This window comes from Equus asinus, chromosome 13 (genome assembly GCF_041296235.1).
Source record: "Equus asinus isolate D_3611 breed Donkey chromosome 13, EquAss-T2T_v2, whole genome shotgun sequence".
Classification (NCBI taxonomy): domain Eukaryota; kingdom Metazoa; phylum Chordata; class Mammalia; order Perissodactyla; family Equidae; genus Equus; species Equus asinus.
This window is the reverse complement of record NC_091802.1, coordinates 12,142,836-12,164,080: the sequence shown is the minus strand read 5'-3', so window position 1 is coordinate 12,164,080 and position 21,245 is coordinate 12,142,836. Positions and strand designations below refer to the sequence as shown.

The following is a 21,245-nucleotide window of genomic DNA, read 5'->3' as shown; positions in this document are numbered from 1 at the left end:
TAAACTTCCCTCTATATCAGAAATAAAGATCTATTCCACTCATTTTAGCATCTGTATATTGCCTTATTTATTCTCCGTCAGGCAGAGAGATGACTGTTGTGTTCAGGGACCTCGAGGAGGTGAGTGTGGCTGGGTGCAGTGAGCACGGGGAAAGGAGCAGCAGATGAGTTTGCAGGGCCAAGGAGTGTGAAGTAACTGGGCCTTAGAGGCTCCTGTAAAGGACTTGTCTTTACTCTCAGTCCGACAGGAAGACTTTGGGAAGTTTTGACAGGATGTCCGGGATATCAAGGCTCACATGATTAGGCTCAAGTTTTAACAGGATCGTTCTGCCTGTGGAGTTGAGTCAGGGGAAGGGCAGCAAGGACAGCAGCAGGAAGACCAGGTGGGGCCATTGCCGTATTCCAGGTGATAGGCAATGATGGCTTGACCAAGGTGGTAGGAGTGGAGTGGGGAAAAGCATTCACATCCTGGATGTATTTTAAAGGTAGAGCTTTCAGGATTTGCTAATGGGTTGGACGAGGGGTTTGAAAGAGCGAGAGAGTCAAGGATAATTCCAGGCTTGGCGTTTGAGAAACTAGAAGACTGGAGTTCCAGTTAATTAAGATGGGGAAGATTGTGAGAGAAGCCGGTTCCGTGGGTGGGGTGGGAGATAAGATTTGGACATGTTGAATTTGAGAAGCCTCTTGACTTCCAAATGGAGACTTCTTCTTTTTTTTCTGTGTCTTTTGGTAAACATTCATAATTTCTTCTAAATGCTTTGTCAGTCCCAGCAAGATGCCGATGGCAACACAAAAAGATTTCACTGAAAAGAGGTTAATGAAGGAACATTTACAGAGTTTGGGCAGGAATGAGAACAAAGGTGAGTGAAGCCTTCAGGAGTGGTGGGGAGCCATTACCACCCCTAGGAGGAAAGCAGAAGAGGAAGGAACATGATACGAGAGCCCTGAGAAGTTTCAGAGCAGGGACAAGGGCCACCTGGCAGGAACACTGGAGCGCAGTTCCACCAGAGCCATAGCAACCAGGGGGGAGCAGGAAAACCAACCCACAACAATTCTCTCTTACTGCCGAGTTCCGACCAGTGCCTCCAGCTGGAAGGATCAAAAAAGGAGGTCATATGGCAGAGGATTCACCATGATGCAGTCCACAGCCATCGGCTTCCTGGAGCACAACAGGGCAGAGATGAGTGGAGAATGTTTCTGGAGGGAGACTCAAAGAATAACCAGTACAGTCCCCTACTTTCATCCCTCAGCGTTCATTCTTGTCCTTCGCTTGGATGAAGACATTCACACCCCTAATGACAGAGGCTAAACACAAATGATTTGTGTACCATCAAGGGGTGATGATTATTCAGTCATACTTTCAGCTGGAACGTCAATGCAATGTTAGCCTTGATGAGCACATTTCGTATAAGTTGGCAGGGGAAAGGGGAAATTAATTAACATGAAATACAGTTCTACTGTGTCTTTCAGTAGCTGGTCACGAGGTATAAAATGGTGCAGAGAACTTCTTTCTTCCATTGTCTTTTCCGTGATCTGTTTATTTTCTGCTAGAACCTCAGTTTATTGGATTGTGTTTCACCTGGTGGGCTGACCAAACTTTCATTCTTGCACAATGTGAGCCCTTAGAGTTTCTGTCTTGCCTCGGTTGCCACTGACCATTATTACAGGTCATAGAAATACTAAAGCCACTCCAGTATCTCCTCTGGGTTTCAGACATAGTCCTCCTTGCCCCCATGATGTAACAGCCTCCCATTTTCCCCTTGCTCATTGGGATCAATCCCTTTGATCAGAATAAGAACTCTTTTCTCTGCCTGTTGGTTCAGTGACATCAGGAGCCCAAAACGAACAGGAGTTGTTCTTAAGTGTGAATTTAATGGAACAATGACTACTTTCCTCATGGGAACATTCTTTCTTTGGGCACTAAGATCTCCAAACCCACTGAGACCCAGATTGTGAGATAGGAAGGGAAAAATTCCATTAAGTGGAGTATTAGGTATGTTAGTGAGGCCACACTCCCCCCTCCGTACCTTGGTTCGCAGATTTGTACACTGTCTCTGTGAGGGATATGGCGTCATATACCACGTAAGGCATATACCATATACTATAGGAAAGCCTCATAAGGTATTGTCTCCCAACTGATGCTGTAACTGAACCTTTGAAAAACTATCCCCCCACTCAATCCAGTTATCTACATCTGAGTGCTAGACGCAAGGTAATACCATGAGTATCAGTCTACTGCTGCACTGCCTTCATTATAAACTGAGTTCCTCAGCTGGAGGTGATAGCGTGAGGGATAATATGGTCCAATTTAAGTCCATGAATGGAGGTGCTGGCAGAAGCATTGTGGAAAGGATGTCATCCGTGTTCAGAATATGTGCTTATTCCTCCAAGGACCATATTGCTGCTCCCATCATGTTGCAAGGGGTCCAATGAAATTAACCTGCCATAAGGTAAATGGGTAGTCCCCCTGAGTAATGACATCATATCAGGGCTCAGTGTTGGTCTCTGTGTTGGGCAGGTTGGGCACTCAGCAGTAGCAATAGCCATGTCACCCTTGGAAAAGAACATCTGTGTTGTTGAGCTACTGCATAGCCTTCGTCCCTGCTGCTATGGTAACTTTCTCCATGGGCCAACTGAGTAAGCCCCAGGGTGCCTGGATAAAGTTGACTGGCATTCAGAAAACAGGTCATCTTATCCACCTGATTACTGAGAGCCTTTTCCTCTGTGGCTGTCCTTTCGTGGGCATTTACATGGGATACAAAAATCTTCACCCTCTATGCCCATTCTGAGATGTTCAGCCACATATCTCTCCCCCGAAACAACTTGTTAACAATTTTCCAATCTTATTCTTCTCAAGGCACTGACCAGCTATTGAACTCATTAAACCACCACCTATAATCAGTGTAGATCCGTACTCAGGCCGTATCTCTTTCTACCTAAAATGGACAACCAGATGTACTGCCCAAAGATCTGCCTATTGACAGGAATTCTCTTCACCCTTGCCTTTCAGGGCACCCCCTAAGTAAGGCTATACCACAGCAGCATACACTTGTGCATAGTTACTAGCACAACTTGAAAAGCCATCTTCAAATCAGGGCTATGGTTTTACTCTTCTGTTAACTGATTATATGGAATTCCCTTGAGATCCTAGGTATGAACTAAAGAAGCAGCAGCAAAGCTCTAGGAACAGGTACCACGGGGATATGAGCCACCTACCAATGCAATAGTGCTCTCTGGACTCCTCTTGTATGAAACCTTTCTATTTGACAATTCATTGCAACCCATGTCTAAATTCTATGGTTTTGATTACCAAATAAAATCTACATCATGATGGGCATTTTGGGTTGTATAGTTACTTAAAGTCTAGTAGCTAGATATTGAATCTCTACCAAGCCCTCGGAACAAGCCCAGGAACTGCTTTTCAAACAGAGAATAGTGGTCAACAAAAGAGGGAGTAATCTTATTCCAAATTCCTGGGGGTCTACACTGTGATTCTCATGCTGGGATTTGTCAGAGGCTCAATACAGTACCCCTACTTGCCCTAGACATTTCCAATACCATTGGGTGTGCTCAATTATGAGGCCTAAATAGTAGAAAATCTAACCTTGCAGCCTGGATCTGACACAAAGCCTTCTCTTGCCCTGGGCCTATTGTAAAACTGGTAGCCTTATAGGTTACTCAGTAAACGGGTCAGAGCAACAACCCATGTGTGCTATATATTTTCTCCCAAATTCAGAAACGTTCAAAGCATTTTGCCTCTTTCCTCTTGATAGGCAGTGCAAGGTGTGGCACCTTGGCTCTAACTTTTGAAGGGCCGCCTGACATACCTCAACTCACTGAAGTGTCAGCAGAGTTATCCCACTCCTCCAGCATGCATGTGCCTTGCAAAGACATCGAAAGTGCTTGCTACTTCCTCCTCATCTGGTCAAATTAGTATAATATTATCATAAAAATATTACTATGATATTTTGTACAACAGTAAGTTGACAAAAGTCCCAGATGCCCTCCAGACTGTATCGTGATGGAGAACAGTAGAGTTGGCATAGAGTTGACAGGGGAGTTGACGTAGCCCGTATGTTATAATACAGAACAGTAGTCTTGACATAGATAAGACAATGAATGTGCACTGCTGTCCTTGTCACATAAAGGCAAATTGTTTCTGATTATCTTTGTGGATAGAAATTTAAAAGAAAGCATTTCCTCCGTGTATAACTGCATATTAGGTGCCAGTGAATGTGCTGAACTGCTTCAGTAATGATAATTCATCTTGGACCTTATCTACAATTGTGTCACAACTTAAGTTTTATAGTGCTCACAGTCATTCTCAAAGACCTGTCTGAATTTTGCAGTGGCCAAATAGGCAACTTAATTGGAGATGTGGCAGGAATCACCATTCCTGCATTTCCCCAAGTCTTTTTTTTTTTGAGCTTTGGTTTTTATTTTTTATTGAGATGTAATTGACGTCTAACACTGTGTTAATTTTAGGTGTACAACATAATGATTTGACATACGTATGTACTGTGAAATTATTACCACAATAAGTTTAGCTAATATCTATCATTACATGGTTGTAATTTTTTCCTTGTGATGAGAAAACTTTTAAGATCTACTCTTTTAGCAACTTTCAAATGTAGAGTACAGTATTGTTAACTATAATCATCATGCTGAACATCACATCCCCAGGACTTATTTCTCTTATAACTGGAAGTGTGTACCTTTTGGCCACCTTCACCCACTTCACCCACCCACCACCCCTTGCCTCTGGCAACCATCAATGGGTTCTCTGTATCTATGAGTTCAGGTGTTTTTTAGATTCCACGTGGAAGTGAGATCATATAGTATTTGCTTTCTCTGACTTATTTCACTTAGCATAATGATATTGAGGTCCACCCATGTCACAATGGCAGGATTTCCTTCTTTCTCACAGCTGAGTAATAGTCCATTGTATATATGTATATACCACATCTTCTTTATCCATCATGTCCATCCATTGATGGACACTTAGGTTGTTTCCATGTCTTGGCTATTCCATAATGCTGCTATGAACATGGGGGTGCAGAAATAACTTCAAGATAGAGATTTTATTTCCTTCAGATATATGCCCAGAAATAGAATTGCTGGGCCATATGGTAGTTCTATTTTTAATTTTCTGAGGAATCTCTATATTGCTTTCCAGAGTGGCTGCACCAATTTACATTCCCACCAACAGTGCATAAGTGTTCCCTTTTCTCCACATCCTCACCAACACTTGTTATTTCTTGTCTGATAATAGCCATTCTAACAGGTGTGAGGTGATATCTCATTGTGGTTTTGATTTGCAGTTCCCTAATGATTAGTGATACTGAGCACCTTTTCATGTTCTTATTGGCCATTTGTATGTCCTCTTTGGAAAACTGCTTATTCAGATCCTCTGCCCATTTTTTAATTGAATTTTTTCTATTGAGTTATGTGAGTTCTTTATATATTTTGGATAGTAACACCTTATCAAATACAGGACTTGCAAATATTTTCTCCCATTCATAGATTGCCTTTTCATTTTGTTGATGGTTTCCTTTGCTGTGCACCTTTTTTTATTTTTTTTGAGGAAGGTTAGCCCTGAGCTAACATCTGCTGCCAATCCCCCTATTTTAGCTGACGAACATTGGCCCTGAGCTAACGTCTGTGCCCATCTTCCTCTGTTTTATATGTGGGACGCCTGCCACAGCATGGCTTGATAAGCGATGCCTGGGTCCGCACCCAGGATCTGAACCAGCAAACCCCGGGCCACCAAAGCGGAATGTGCACACTTAAGCGCTGCGCCCCCGGGCTGGCCCTCCTTTGCTGTGCAGAAGCTTTAGTTTGGTGTAGTCCCACTTGCTTATTTTTTGCTTTTGTTGCCTTTGTTTTTGGTGTCAAACCTAAAAACTCATCACCAAGACTGATGTTAAGGAGCTTACCCCTATGTTCTCTTCTGGGAGTTTTATGGTTTCGGGTCTTACATTTAAGTCTTTAACCCATTTTGAGTTTATTTTTGTGTATGGCATTAGATAGTGGTCCAGTTTCGTTCTTTTACATATGGCTGTCAAGTTCTCCCAACACTATTTACTGAAGAGGTTGTTCTTTCCCCACTGTATATTCTCAGCTCCTTTGTCATAAATTAATTGACCATATGCGCATGGATTTATTTCTGGGATCTCTCTTCTGTCCCATTGATCGATGTGTCTGCTTTTATGCCAATACCATACTGTTTTGATTACTTTAGCTTTGTAGTATAGTTTGAAATCAGAGAGTGTGATGCTTCCAGCTTTGCTCTTCTTTTTCAAGATTGCTTTGGCTACTTGGGGTCTTTTGTGGTTCCTAAGGCTTTTAATATTATTACTTCCTTCAGGGGTGTGGTATTGCTTTGGTCTAATATCTTGGTACTTCCAAGGCCTCCCACTTGACTCTGCTTCCCACAATGTGAAGTAGACTTAACCAAGTAGTGGCTGTCATTTCAGCTGCTGTGCTGGATGTGTATCATTGCCACAGCAGATTCATAAGCCCTCGGCTGCATGGTATGTGGCCACTGATTTGGTGAATGCATTCTTTTCCATTCCAATTAGAAAAGAGGATCAAAAATAGTTCGTATTCATGAGACAGACAATATTCGCTTATAGTTTTGCCTCAGGGCTATTTAACTCTCCCACCCTCTATCTTAATCTAGTCCAAAAAGATCTGGATCTCCTGGACATTCCGCAGACATCACGCTGATCCGTTACATGGATGACATCATGCTGATTAGAGCAAAAGGTAGCCAGTACGTTGGAGGCCTCAGTAAGGCACATGCCCTCTACAGGGTATAGGGAGATACACTCTATAAAAATTCAGGGATTAACCTCTTCAATGAAGTTGTTAGGGTTCTTGCAGTTAGGGGATTTCTGGGATATCCCCTCCAGAATAAAAGATAAATGCTGCTGTTTGCATTCCCTCCACCACCACAAAAAAGAAAGCACAGTGCCTGGTGGGCTTCTTTGGGTTCTGGAGGCAGCACATTCTGCACCTAGGAATATCATTCTGGCCCATATACCAGGTGACACAGGAGACGGGCAGCTTTGAATGGGATCCAGCGCAGGAACAGGCACTGCAGCAGGTCAAGGTTGCAATGCAGTCAGCCCTGCTGTTTGGGCCGTATAACCCACAGACTCTAGGTTGTGGAGGTGGCAGATGCAGAACAGAGCTTACGGAAAGCTCCAGGAGGAGAATCACAGCAGAAGCCTCTGGGATTCTGGAGTAAGACCACGCCATCGGCAGCAGAGAATTAGATGCCCCTTGAGAAATAGTTCTTGACATGTTACTGGACCCTGGAAGAGATGGACAATGGATAGCAACAGTCCATTATCAGATGGAAATTGAATCAAGCCTAAGCAGGACCAGATCAAAGGGTACCAGTGGGCTACATGAGCAAGTGGCCCACACCCACATATCACCCATCAAGTTTGCGTCAGTCCCCTTCCCTACTTTTCATTTGAAGGAAGAAAAAAGGCCCAAGCTTGGTTTATGGATGTGTCAGCTTGATGCTTAGGTACAAGCTGAAAATGGACAGTGGCTGTGTTACAGCTGCATTGAGGGGTGGTTCTAAGAGACAGTTGAGAAGGAAAATCTTCCCAATGGACATAGCTATAAGCAGTGCAACTGGTCATTCACTTCGCGTGTAAAGAGAAGTGGCCTGAGGTAAGAAAATTTACAGATCCTTGGGCAGTAGCCAATGGCCTGACTATCTGGTTGGAGGTCTGGATGGAAAAGACTTGAAGATCAGAGACAAGGAGATATGGGGCAGAGGCATGTGGATGGACATACTGGAATGAGCACAAAGTGTATCACATCCTAATGCCTACTAAAAAGCATCATCAGGGAAGAGGTACTGGACAACCAAGTAGACAAAATGCCCCACCCAGTTGCCTTTAGCCAGCCTTCATCATTGGCCACCCCAGAATTGGCAAGATAGGCACAGGAACAGAGTGGCTACATAAGGGTCAAACATAATGACTCCCATTTCCCAAGGCTGATCTAGCTACTGGTACATCTGAAAATCCGACTTGTCAGAAACAGAAACCAATATTGAGCCCCCAGTATGGTCCAATATCTCAAGGAAAACAACTAGAAATCAAAGGATAAAATCTTTATGACCTTAGATTCAGCAAAGATTTCTTAGATATGACACCAAAAGCATAATCTATAAAAGAGAAAGACATAAATTGGACTTTATCAAAATAAAAACTTTCATTCTGGATAAATCAATTGTGTAATCAAGATCAAGCATGGAACGTCATATTTGAGAGAGTGATTCTTATTTGATCAGATATGATAAACCCACTGTGAAGGGTCAAGAGTGGGTCTTCCTATGTGGACCCAATGCCCACAAAGTTTTCCCAGACCTTGGTAGTTGCTTAACACCACGTGGATCTAGACTCACTGACCACACTGCAGGAGGTTTAATATGTGTTTATTACCACTTTGTGCTGCACCTAGATAAATGAATCAGGACAAATGCCAGCCTTTTTTAGTGGTCAAGAAAAACGTTTCAAGATTATTTATGATCACAACAAGGGACTTTTTAGAAAAAAATATCCAAAACTTAAAGATAGGCAAAACAGCAAATGCATGTCTATAATTGTTATACTAAAATATTGTCTAGGAGACTTACTGAAGAATTATCTTTTTTCTTTCTTTTCTTTTTTTTGTTTTTGGTGAGGAAGAGTGGCCCTGAGCTAACATCCATGGTAATCGTCCTCTATTTTGTATGTGGGATGCTGCCACAACATGGCTTGATGCGCAGTGCATAGATTAGCAGTGGGGATCCAAACCCGCAAACCCCGGGCCTCCAAAGCAGAGCACATGAACTTAACCACTACACCACTGGGCCGGCCCCAAGAATTATCTAACTGTTGAGGGAAGTATATCTTTGTTTGATTTACTATGTAATATTGGGTAGTATATTTTAAAACTCTGTAGAAAAGCTGATAGCAAGGAAATGATTCTTCTCCAATAGCAATACAAATGAATTCTGTCTGGTAGAAGAAAATACCCAAAGATTACTGTTTTATTGTCCTGTAGGGCAAATAAGTTTTGCGTATAATTTAGCAATCTTATCCCAGCAATCTTTCTTCCCGTTACTATCAATATTTCTGTCTCTCTTATACTCCTCTTAACTAGCTTTGCCATCCTATTGACTCCCTCATTAATGAGTTAAATGATTAACTAATTAAATAATTTTAAGTGACTTCAATTAGAAAATTGAATATTTGCAGGAAAATACAAAATAAAATGTGGAGAACAAAAGACATAATTTTCTCTAATTGTTGATGTTATGGTTGACACCTTAAAAATCCAAGAAGCATTTCACCATAAGAATCTAAGTCCCCATGATCAAATTGGTTTAATTGTTTTGGCTTAAAGGCTGCCATATGTCTTTTCTCTAATTTGATCAATGTGGAGTATAATATAAGCGTTTAAGATTTGAAAAAAATTTTTCAACTAAATTGGATTATAATTATGAAAAAACTTTTATGTCGATAGTGATTCAATTTTTATGGTGTGTCAACATAACCATAATTTTCAAGATCCCTAGTTAACATTAAGACCTTAATCAAACTAATTAGTAGACAATATTTGGATACCTGGATAATTTCTAAATAAGATAAAATATGAAACATTGATCACCAAACATTGTTTATATATATATATATAAACAGTATATATATATAGTATATATATATATATACTATAACTATATATATATACTTTTTTTTGTTATTTGTATCAGTTGTACAGGAATTGTATCTTTAGGCTCTTAGAAGAAAATTCTCCATGGGTCTCCCGCATTTGTGCACATCTTGTGTGCAGAGACGCTGTCTGTGTTCAAGACTGTCTTTTCAAGAGTATTTGTATAGCAAACAGCCTTGGAAAATAGAAATAGTGTCTGCCTCCAGAGCAAAGAGTGAATTTGTTTACTGTCTAGTATAATAAAAATAAGATCTCCCTCCAGGGCAAAGGACAGGCAAGCTAACTGCCTAGGATAACAGATTCATGTTCCCTAGCCATGAGCTTTGTTGGATTTCTACATCCTGGTGTGTGACAAACAGTCCTCAATTACCTACCTCCAAGACTCGTGTGTGAAAGAGGAATTTATTACCTTGATTAACAGTTATAATTAATCAAAGCGCTTGAGTCTATGCTGAAAGAATGTTGGCAAAGAAATAAGAATATCTACGCAAGGAAGTATGTGATATTTTTATTTACTGAGGAAAAAGAAAGCAGTTTTTTCCCTAATGTGTTCTGTTGTTCTAAATTGTGAAGCCTGAGGGTGAATGACAAAGCCTGGATGGATATAGAAAGCTGTAGAAGGTTTGCAGAAATGAAATGTATTTTCCTTGGACTATATATAGTACCTGTGAAAAAAAGAAGGAATGAAATGTATTAAAACTCTGGCGACATTGCTTTAATCTTGATGAGTTTATTAACATTTTTTTTAAAGCTTGAGAATCCTTTCCTGCCAATTATTACGTTAATGCAAGACTAAAATTGTGTTCTCTCTGTTAAAATAATAAATTGGTTTTGGAGTGTTCAGTCTGCTCTAAACCAGAAATATTAAAAGTTATTCTTTATCACTTATAAAGTCTGCCCAGAGAGAATAGATTCTGTATCTTATCATAATAACTTTTTGTGCTTTATTCTGAATTTGTTACATCCTTGATTATTGCAACAAACTAGCAAAAGTTCCTCACTGCTGACAGTGTTAAGATTTCTTACAATTGTGTTACTTTCTACTGTTTTTATTTTTTAAATATTGTACTGTCACTCTTATACAAGCTACAATGCTTCTTTCTGGCATTCATGCTACTGTCCTAATCAAATGATCAATTTCTCTGATAACTTTTAGTTTTGCCTTTTCAAGATCAGACCCTAAATTCAGAAAAATAAAATTTTGAAGATGTCTCTTACCCTAAACTAGTTTTAGGGGTTCCCAGAAGACCATTGGACAACAACAAAGATTTTTTTCTTTTACTTTAGAGGAAAAGGAATGCTAAAAAAAAAAAAAAAAAGGCCTATTTTGTGTGCTCCATATTCTTAATTATCTCAACACTATTTTGAGAGCTGTCCAATCAAAAGAGGAATTCAGCTTCCCTAGGTTAATTACGTATTGACAAGATGCTAATAATATAAACACGTTTCAGAGATTGTACACTCTACACAATAGATTGGAAAGTGCTTGGAGATGTGTCAATGCCCTCCTTGTCCATAAAATGTTCTTACTTTTTGGGAAACATCCCTCAAATCCTCACAAAATAGTTCTGTACTACTCTTCAATAGATAACATTACCCTTCTCCATTATGATATTGCTGGTTATCAAAATAAATGAGCTGTACCATTCAACCTTATCAATATGTAAGGTTTCTCTTTCTTTCCATGCTTGCCTACAGCCCCTGTTATAAGCTATGTGAAAAAAAAACATTATCTTCAACAAAGCCTGGTGAAAGGCATATACCAAGTATTTTCAAATACTATTATTTCAAGAAACAGACTTATGAATATGAGCTTCTGAGCAGATATTGCTTAGACAACTGTCAGTTCTATCATCAGACTGAGTCAGGATTTCCAGCACTATTCTAGTCCAGATGCAGAGAACTTCATGAAACCTGAGTGTTGACCCAACATCCAGCAACAAGAATTCTGTAGGACCGCACACGCTGATGAGGGAATAAACTTGCAGTGACTGGTTTGCAATATTATTGGTATTGTTTTAATATTCTATTTTTGACAGTTTTATAATAAAGCCCTTTTTCTTTTCACCCTGCTCTCTAATTTAGTAAAATCTTCTTTAAACATTTATGTTCTCACTGATCTGTCAGTGTTCAGGGGAAAATACTCTTACTAAATCTCTTTACTTTTAACGGCAATGTAATTATTTGCGTAGATTCAATGAGATTATGCCCTGCTTTTTACCAGGATATAGTTTGAAAATTCACTCGTGCCATAAAATTCTTTGAGTTTTCTGGAGTATCACATTTGAAAATGCATGTTATTTAATCAGATATTTTAAGTCCATCATTAAGGATCAAGGTGTTTACAAAGCCCACCTAGGAAGTCAATCTGGTACCTGTTCCACGAAAAGAAGACCATTTCCTGATGGACCAGGAACCTTAGCAGATTTGGAGGACCTTGGGAAAGTAGAATTCCCCCACATTTATAGGTACAACAGGCAAAGCTGATGGAAATAAATTTCTTTGTTTTGGTTTCATAACCTTAGAATAGAAGAGCAGTAATTTGTTTTGAATCTCTGAACTGATAGAGGCTATTGAAATTAAATAAAATTTAATTTAAATTAAATATATGTAAGTAGAATATACATGAATGAATCAGAGCAAAACACAAGGAGACAAGGATGGGTTGATTGGTTGGTTAGTTGGTTAGTTTTGGTAATGAAGGACAATCATTGTAAATTCTTTATCCTCACAAAGTGGGGCTGATAAGAAAACCTTGGAGAAGACCAGAAAGATGGCTGCATATCCTTTTCAGTTGTCCTGCTGGACATTGTCTCACAGGCCCACCCAAGGATTATCTAATTCTGTAAGGACGTGTACCTTCATTTGACTTACTATTTATTCTTGAATGGGATATTTTTTTTTAATTCTAAAGGAAAACAATTAGCCAAGCAAATGATTCTTGTCTGACAGCAAATGCAAGTGGATTTTGTCCAATAGACAACAAGTGATTTCTATGTAATAGAACAGAGAACCATAAATGTTCGATTTTATTGGCTGTAGGACATTGACCGGTTTTGCCTCTAATTTAGCACTCTTGTTCCTGCATCCTTTATTTTGATAACTAAAAATACTTGTGTCTCAGGGGCCGGCTGAGTGTTACAGTGGTTAAGTTCGCGTGCTCTGCTTCAGTGCCCTGGGGTTTTCAGGTTCGGATCCCAGGTGCAGACTGAGCACTGCTTGTCAAGCCACACTGTGTTGGTGTCCCACATAAAGTAGAAGAAGGTCAGCATGGATGTTAGCTAAGCGACAATCTTCCTCAAGCAAAAAGAGAAGGATTGGCAACAGATGTTAGCTCAAGCCGAATCTAAAAAAAAAAAAAATCCTTGTGTCTCTCCTATACACCTCTGAACAAGCTTTACTGTTCTACTGGTTCCCTCATTAATGAGTTACATAAATCTTAAACTCACTGTGAAAAGCACAGTGCATAAGGTAGAAAATTAAAGGAGAAAGATACGAAATAATAATACCCAGGAGATAATATTTGGAGGACTAAATTGAGGTATCTTTTCCCCCATCATCAAATCTCTGAGTACCTACTACCCTTCCCCACCTTGCAGGCAGCAGTGATGGTCTCTCTGATGGTGGGCCCCATGCTATGCTCACTAGCGCCCACTGCCCACTTTAAACAGCCAACGAGAGCACCTGTACCCTTAGGGGCACAGCCTAAGCAGTGGCATCTACTCCTGGTGTGTTGGCTCCCCATCACTTGACGACATCACGTGTCCAGGCTGGAAAGCTTCCCTGATATTCTTCCTTCTCTTTACAAACCCTCAGCCCAACTCTAACCACAGATAACTGACTGGATTCTGTCATGGTGCCAGTGACAGACCTGGGGCCACCTGAGGACTCGTGGACATGTGCACTCGGCTGCACTGGGTTCCATATTTGGTGCCCACAGAACCAGCCACATGTCACTGCTCTCTTTTGGGATCTCTTGCACATGGGGCAGTGGCCTCCTGACCCCATCAGTTTTGGGTCCCCTCTGAGCACTTCCACCCAAGACCTTTCTCTGCTCCAGCCTGATGATTTTCATGTGATGCTGGTGGACAGGGAGAAGTAAAAGGGTGCTGCCTCCTGGGGGCTAAATTTTGTCCTTCTCATACCTTCCTTCTGACACTGTCCTCTTTATTTTTGATTAGCACTAATTGATTCCCTCCTATATGCCAGGCAGTGGTCTGGATGCAAATAATGCAGCAATGAACAGGTCCTGCCCTCTCTCAATAAGCACTCTCAGCTATGGGCTGCTTCCTTATAACTGAGATGCTTCCCCTGGTATGCTCGATTGATTGAAAAAATAGCAATCTCCACCCCTCCCTATATCCATCCTCTACACAATGGGACTTTTTAGTTCCTCCCATCCAAAGGTGGATTTTATTTCCCCACTCCTTGAATCTCGGATGCCTTCTGACCTACTTGAGCCAATAGGATGCAGCAGAAATGGTGCTTCAGTTCCAAAACTAAGACTCCAGAGTCCTTGCATGTTTCCAGTTACTCTCTTGGAACCCTGCCCTGACACCATGGGAACAAGCCCAGGCTAGCCTAGTATGGCCCAGTCATCCCTGTTGTCCCAGCCCATAGCCAGCCATGGGAGGGAGACCATCCTAGACTAGCCAGCTCCCAGCCAACACCCCCAGCTGACCACAGATGCATGAATGAGCCCAGCTAAGATGAACCAGGCCCGGCCAGACCAAAAAAGCACCCAGCTGACTTAGAGACTCATGAGCTACAATCAATACTTATTGTTTTAAGCCTCTAAACTTTGGGATGGTTTGTTACACAGCAATAGCTAACAAATACATTTGGGGATCTTATCTACTTTTCCCAATGACTCTGGGAGCTTCAAAGAAATTAAGGAGTTGCCTTTCCTTATCACACTAAGTTTATAAGCTTCTAAGAGACAGAAAAGGGTCCCAACCTACGTCATAGTGGTTAAGTTCAGCAAACTCTGCTTCAACAGCCTGGCTTCAGGGGTTTGGATCCTAGGTGTGGACCTACACCACTCGTGGCAGCAACTCACATATAAAAAGTGGAGTAAGTTTGACACAGATGTTAGCTCAGGGTTAATCTTCCTCAAGCAAAAAAGAAAAAAAGAAAAGAGGAAGATTGGCAACAGAGGTTAATTGAGAGCTAATCTTCCTCAGGAAAAAAAAAAGACAGAAAAGATTTGAACTCAAATCTATATGAAAAGAAAATGCTCTTTTCACAATAACATAGCACTTTCCAAGGCCTCACCTACCTTCATCATTCTGCCATTTCAAGGTTGCTAAAAATCAGGCAACACAAAATACATAAGCTTTCACGAAAGAGTACATGCTGTGTGATTTCATTTATGTGAAATTCTAGAATAGGTAAAACTACTTAGTCATGAAAGAAAGCAGATAATTAGCTGCCTGGGGGCCAGGGGCGGGGACCACAAAGGGGCAAAGGGAAGCTTTGGGGTGATGAAAATGTCCTGTGTCTTGATTGTAGAGGTAGGTGCCTCGATATTCATGTTTGTCAAAAGTCATCTCTACTCTAAATGGGCACATTTTATTGTGAAAGAATTATACCCAAATAAAGTTGATTTTTAAGGTTAAAAAACCTTAGAACATGGAGAAAACCGAACCCATGTGCATTGTTGGTGGGAATGTAATTGGTGAGGCCACAATGGAAAACAGTATGGAAGTTCCTCAGAAAATTAAAAATAGAACTACCATGTGATCCAGCAAGCCCACTTCTGGGTTTATATTCATCGGAAATGAAAAGAGGAGATTCAAGAGATATCTGCACCCCCAAGTTCCCTGCAGCCTTGTTCAGAACAGCCAAGATATTGAGACCACCTGTGTCCATCAATAGATGACTGGGTGAAGGAGATGTGGGGCATATACATACAATGGAATGCTATTCAGCCGTGAGAAAGAAGGAAATCTTGCCTGTTGCAACAACATGATGGAGCTTGAGGGCATTAAGGTAAGTGAGATGAGCCAGAGAGACAAAAACAATAGTGCATGGTATCCCTTATACATGGAATCGAAAATAAATTAATAAATAAGGCAAAGTGGGTGAAACAGAGAGTAGAAAAGTGGTGGCCAGGGGCTGGGGGGAGGGGAAATGGGGAGAGGTTGGTCAAAGGGCACAAACTTTCAGCAATGAGATGAACAAGGTCTGAGGATCGAACGTATAACATGGTGACTACAGTTGATAACACTGTATTCAATAATTGAAATTTGCGGAGAGAATAGAATTTAAATGTCCTCACCAAAAAGAAAACAAAGATATCTAGGTGAGGTGATGGCTGTGTTAACTACCGAGATGGGGGGAGTCTTTTCACAATGTATCTATCAATGTGTGTATCAACGTATATGTCAAATCACCAGAAAGTAAGCCTTAAACATCTTACGATTTTCTATGTCAATAATGCCTCAACGAAGCTGAAATTTAAAAAAAAAACCTTAGGACCTTTATATAGTCTTTTGACAGTTGAGGAGAATACAATTCAGGCTGAGGGCAGTGCTCCCATCTCACAGGGCTTGTTCCTCTCCCACAGAGGTCTCGTTAGGCATCTCTGGAGAAGGGCCCCTCTCCCCTGATCCCATTTCTAAATGCAGCTGGGTGGTGTACAGGAAGCAGCTCTGAGACTCAACTATCTGGCCTTGTCCATCTTGGTCTCACAGACCCACTGGAGGGGCGCCTGGCAGACAATGTCATTCCATTGGCCATTAAAGTGGAAGTGGGCACAGTCCTCGCCTCCGCCCAGCCCATGTCCGTCCCAGTCATCTGGCTGGCCTGGACTCCAGTTCCTGAGGGGAGAGGACAACAGCAACTAGAAAGGTCAGGTGGCACAGAATCTAAGTCTGAGAAGGGGGTGTGGGTCAGATCTGAGGAGCAGAGCTGAAGGAGGAGGTAGGACACAGAAAGCCAGGGTGTACTCACTGGAAGTTGGTCTTGTAGTCTGTCCCATCCACCCATTTCCAGACTCCTTCAGGATCACTGAGCCCCAACCAGGTGAATGAGGAGCCTGTATGTTCCTGGACAAAATCCTGGGACAATGAAGGGCAATGGTGACTTCTCCCCATCTCCTTGGACTAGCAGTTCTAACCTTTACCTGTTCGTTAAAGCAGTTGAGGAGATTTGGGACGTTTATGAAAGTGCCCAGGCCCATTGGGTCTCTGAGGGTGGGGCTCAGAGGGCAGTGGTTTTAAAGCTCCCCAGGTGACTGCAAGGTGGGGCCAAGTGTGGGAACCATTTCCTTAAAGGGGACACGTCCTTGGGGCTGAGCACCAGGGGCCCTCACCTGCTCCTCTCTGGAGTTGATGACCACGAGGTGGGCGTTCTGCAGCTGGCACTGCTTCTCAGCCTCGGGCCAGGGCTTCTTAGAGCGAGAGAACCAGTAGCAGCTGCCTTCATGCTCCAGCCAGTTAAGGGGGCAGCAGGCCCTGGCAGAGCCTAGGGTGCCGGGAGAGGTGGGGGGGGCTGAGTTGCTGCCCAGTGGGACTGTGGCAGCAAAGGAGTCAGGCACGCCCCCAACACCCCTCACCATTGCTCTTGAGGGCAGCCGCCTGGCAAGTCAGGGCTGTCAGGTCTTTGGCCAGCTGCTGGACTAGGAGGCGTATTTCAGCATAATCTGGGACACACACAGGGGGGCAGTGGGGACAGTGCCCTGGGTGTGGACTCTGCTCCCTGAGTCCAGGAGGCCAGATTTCACTGCACGGGCCCCGTCTCGGAACCTCCCTGCCCTCCCCACGCGGCATGCCCAGGTGATGGGAGCAGGGGCCTGACCTGCTTTGAGTGTCTGCTGCTCCTCCTCCAGCTTCTTCTCCAGGGAAAACACCTTGTCGTTCATGCTACGGGCTGGACGGGAGGGCGCTCAGCACCTCGAGTGGCTCCCCCACCTTGTCCTGGGGCCAGCCCTGCCCTCCCACACACTCCTGCAGAGTCTCACCTGCTTGCAGTTCCTGCCTGAGATTCCCCACCCCTGCTTTCAGAGGTGTTATCGTCTTTTGCAAACTGTCACCTGGAGGACATGGGGACTCAGTGCTGCAGAGTCAGCTCGCACCCCCTCCTCCACCACACCCCACCCCAGTCCAGAGCCCCTTCCACACCAGCCTCACCCTGGGATATCAGGGACTTGACCTGAAGCTCAGTTTGTGATGTGGAGTTGTTCAGGGTCACCAGGTCCCTCTGAAACGTGGAATCTGACGAGGTGGATGGGACAATCAGGGCGAAGATTATCAGGCCTGCTCTGTGCCACACTGAGCAGGCACTTGACACACTTTGTCTCCTTGGTTCCTCACGACAAGCCCCACAAAGGGACAGACACTGTTGTTCTCCAGTATTGCCAATGGGCAAACCAAGGACTAGAGAGGTTCCGTAATCTGACCACATCACCCAGCTAATAAGTGACAGAGCCAGCAGCCAGCCTTATCCATCTCTAACTCCGTCCCTGCCCCCACCAGTGCAGCCCTTATTTCTCTCTTCCCTGCCCACCCTGTGACTCTCACTTTGGGATCCGATCACACAGACACCGACCAGCAGCATGAGGTTGAGGCCGAGGGAGAGCAGCAGGAGGCGGGAGCTGGAACAGAGTGTCTGCAGGAAGGGCTGGAGGGGAGGCAGCCCTGCAAGAGGAGAGAGGGCGTCAGGACAAGGAGGGTCCCAGAGAGACCCAGAGAGACAGGGGAGGAGGAGAGGGCCTCAGGGCCTGTCAGGGATCAAGGCTGGAGCCTTAATGCTCAGCGTGGAAGGGGGCTGCACAAGGAGGATTGTGGGATGGGGGATGCCCAGGCATCTGACCCGGCATGGACCAGCACAAGTACCCAGCCACACAGGCCCCTCATACCACTGGGGACAAATGTACACAAGGACACAGGGTCTCAAGATGATGGTGATGTGTAAAGTCCTAGCATCAGAGCTGGCAGAGGTGGCAGGAGGACCCAGGGAGTTTGGGGCTGCCAGGCCCACAGCACCTCACGCTCATCTCTACTACCCGGGTAGCAAATGGCTTTCCCTTCCAAACCCAATCACTCATTCCCACACCAGGGCCAACCCAGAGCACAGAAGCCAGGTCCGCTGTGGTCTTTCCTGTGCTTGTCTTGCTGAGGACCCTGAATCCTCTTCATACTGTGGCTTCCGGTGGCTGGGGCCCCACCACCTCAGATTTGGGGACCCAACAGTGCACATGGTAGAGGCACAGACATCACATCACAGCAGAAATCCTTCTAAACGTATTAAGGAGGTATTTTAGGAGAGACCATTTCTCCTTTCCTCTTACCAATTCTAAGCCCCGGGCTTTGGTTCTCACTCTCCGAGTCCTGAAAGTTTTCATAATTCACTGGCATGCTGGCACCAACACGACCACCGAGGCTGTCAGAGCTGAAATGGAGGCAGGGCCAGTGGCCAGGCTGGGGCAGGAGCTGGGGCAAAGGGGCAGGCTGGGACTACGTTGGAGCTGAGGTCAGGGCCAGAGCTGAGGTAAGAGATGAGCTTGGGCTTGAGAAGGAGTCCAGGGTCAGGGCCTGCAATGGGAAGGGGCCTGGCCTTGCAGCTGAGGTTGAAGGTGGGGTCAGGAGCAGGCCTTGGGCTGGGGTTGGGTTGAGTTTGGGATTAAGGTGGAGGGAAGGTTGGAGCTAAATATATCGCTAGGACAGGGCCTAACAGCGGGGTTGCAGGGCAGGTTGTGTGTCTTCCTAGGATTGGGGTCAGTACTCCTGTGGGAGCCACGGATGGAGCTGGGCCTAAGCTTGGTGCTGAAACTGCGAATACAATATGGTTGAAGGTCCATCTTGTGTTGGGGCCGGTGTTAAAATACAAGTTGACTCTGGGGTTGAAGCTGTGGTTGGGTTTAAAGAAGGGGCTGGGATTTGTATGGGGGTGGGGCTGCGTCTGGGACTATTGCTGAGGACAGGGCTGGAATTGGGCTAGACATGGGGCTGAGTTTGAGTCTCAGTTTGTGACTGAGGTTTGGCTGCCATACTTGATTCTGAATCCAGGGGAGGGAAGAAAATAAGATCCTCGCTTGGTCATTATCCCCATGCTGCCCCTTTCTATTTTTCCCATTCAGTCCCACCTAGGACTCACAGTCCCCCTCCTGGCTTTCTCTAACATCCTCCCTGTCCCCTTGGTCTCAACTGTGTCCCCAGCCCCGTTACCTGTGGAAAGCCTGCAGGCTGGGATCCTTGGGTTCTTTGTGCAGCGATGACCAGAGCTGGAAAAAACTAAATCCTGGAGAGTTGGGGGTAGAGGTGGCCAAAGGATGAGTCACATATGTGAGCAGAGTCCTGCTGGTCTTCGTGTCTGAAAGCCCAGGGGTCTATAAGCTGGGATCTTCTGTTTCCTCGACTTGGGGAAGTCAATAATAAGGAGAAGGAATTAAAATCGGAACACGGGCAGCGATTGTGTGTGTGGAGGAGTTGGACGTGCGGCCAGCTTGGCTCTCCTCCTCCAGAGTGTGTCTACTCCTTTCTGCTTCTTTTAAGTTCCCCTGACTTCCTCAATTTTACCATTTGGGAGAGGGGAGTCAGACCAGAAGGGACCAGAAGGAAACCCAATGTGTTGTTTCTCCTTTGGCCCTCACTCCCTTTCACTTCCTGCCTCAGGATTTCCCAGAATTTTTGGTGTCAAAGCATTGCACACTGAAATCCAGAGCAGCCCATTTCTCTGGTCTTGCTCCATCTTGACCCAAGTTCCTGGCATCTGAGCTTCCTCTGGGTCTCAGCCATTAAGCTTCCCAGCTTGGCCGAGCTCCCTCACCCAACCCAGGAGGGAAGAGGATGATGGAGAGTAGGATTCCCGGTCTGAACGGAAGAGGAGGAGCCATGCAAAGGAGGAAAATTTGTGGAGCATCGAATCTGTGACGGAGACTGCACAGATACTGACCACACTCTAACCATTCACTCCCATGAGAAACTCAGGAGGCATTTTGGGTGATGGACTCAGGCTCAGGGCCACTGTGTCACTTGCCCAAGATCACACACCTGGTAAGAGAAAGAGCCCGAATTCCAGCCCAGTGCTGCCCACCACCCTAGCCTGGCCTGATTCTCTCCCCGTGCACTGTCTTCACGAAAGGGATTCGATTCAATCCAGTAAACCCTGGAAATCCCCCTAAGGGGGCTGCCCTGAATTCCTACACACATCCTTTTCCTAGGAGGAAACTTTGTGTCTTAAAAGGGGAAGAAGGAGAGCAAACACGTTTTAGATTACATTTTCTAATTAAATGGGATTGTCTTCTGCTACTTACTTTTTTCATTCAGTTAATGCATCAGGAACATTTCTTCCCCTCAGTTCATAAAATGTCCTTTATTCGTTTCCTATCTTTATCTCATTCCATGCATGCCGTAATTTACCTGTTAAGCATTTCCCTATTGATAGACATTTAGGTTGTTTCCAGTTTTGTTTTGCTTGCTGTCATTTATGTTGATTAGCATTTGTCACAGGTTGGGTTTTTGGAAGCCAACACTTAGACTGTATTTTGGGGGCAAGCTATGT

General features: G+C 44.0%; 1 protein-coding gene across 1 annotated transcript; it reads right to left on the bottom strand.

Annotated features, from left to right (window-relative positions):
• Positions 1 to 7,188: 7,188 nt before the first annotated feature.
• LOC139040011 (C-type lectin domain family 10 member A-like) lies at positions 7,189 to 20,042 on the bottom strand. Its single transcript, XM_070482470.1, has 10 exons — positions 19,910 to 20,042; positions 19,033 to 19,133; positions 18,263 to 18,379; positions 17,873 to 17,956; positions 17,704 to 17,775; positions 17,541 to 17,612; positions 17,299 to 17,385; positions 17,056 to 17,207; positions 16,695 to 16,801; positions 7,189 to 7,318 (listed from the first exon to the last, which is right to left on the bottom strand). The coding sequence occupies exons 2-10, from the start codon at positions 19,097 to 19,099 to the stop codon at positions 7,309 to 7,311; spliced, it is 768 nt and encodes a 255-aa protein (XP_070338571.1). The 5' UTR covers positions 19,100 to 19,133; positions 19,910 to 20,042; the 3' UTR covers positions 7,189 to 7,308.
• Positions 20,043 to 21,245: the final 1,203 nt, after the last annotated feature.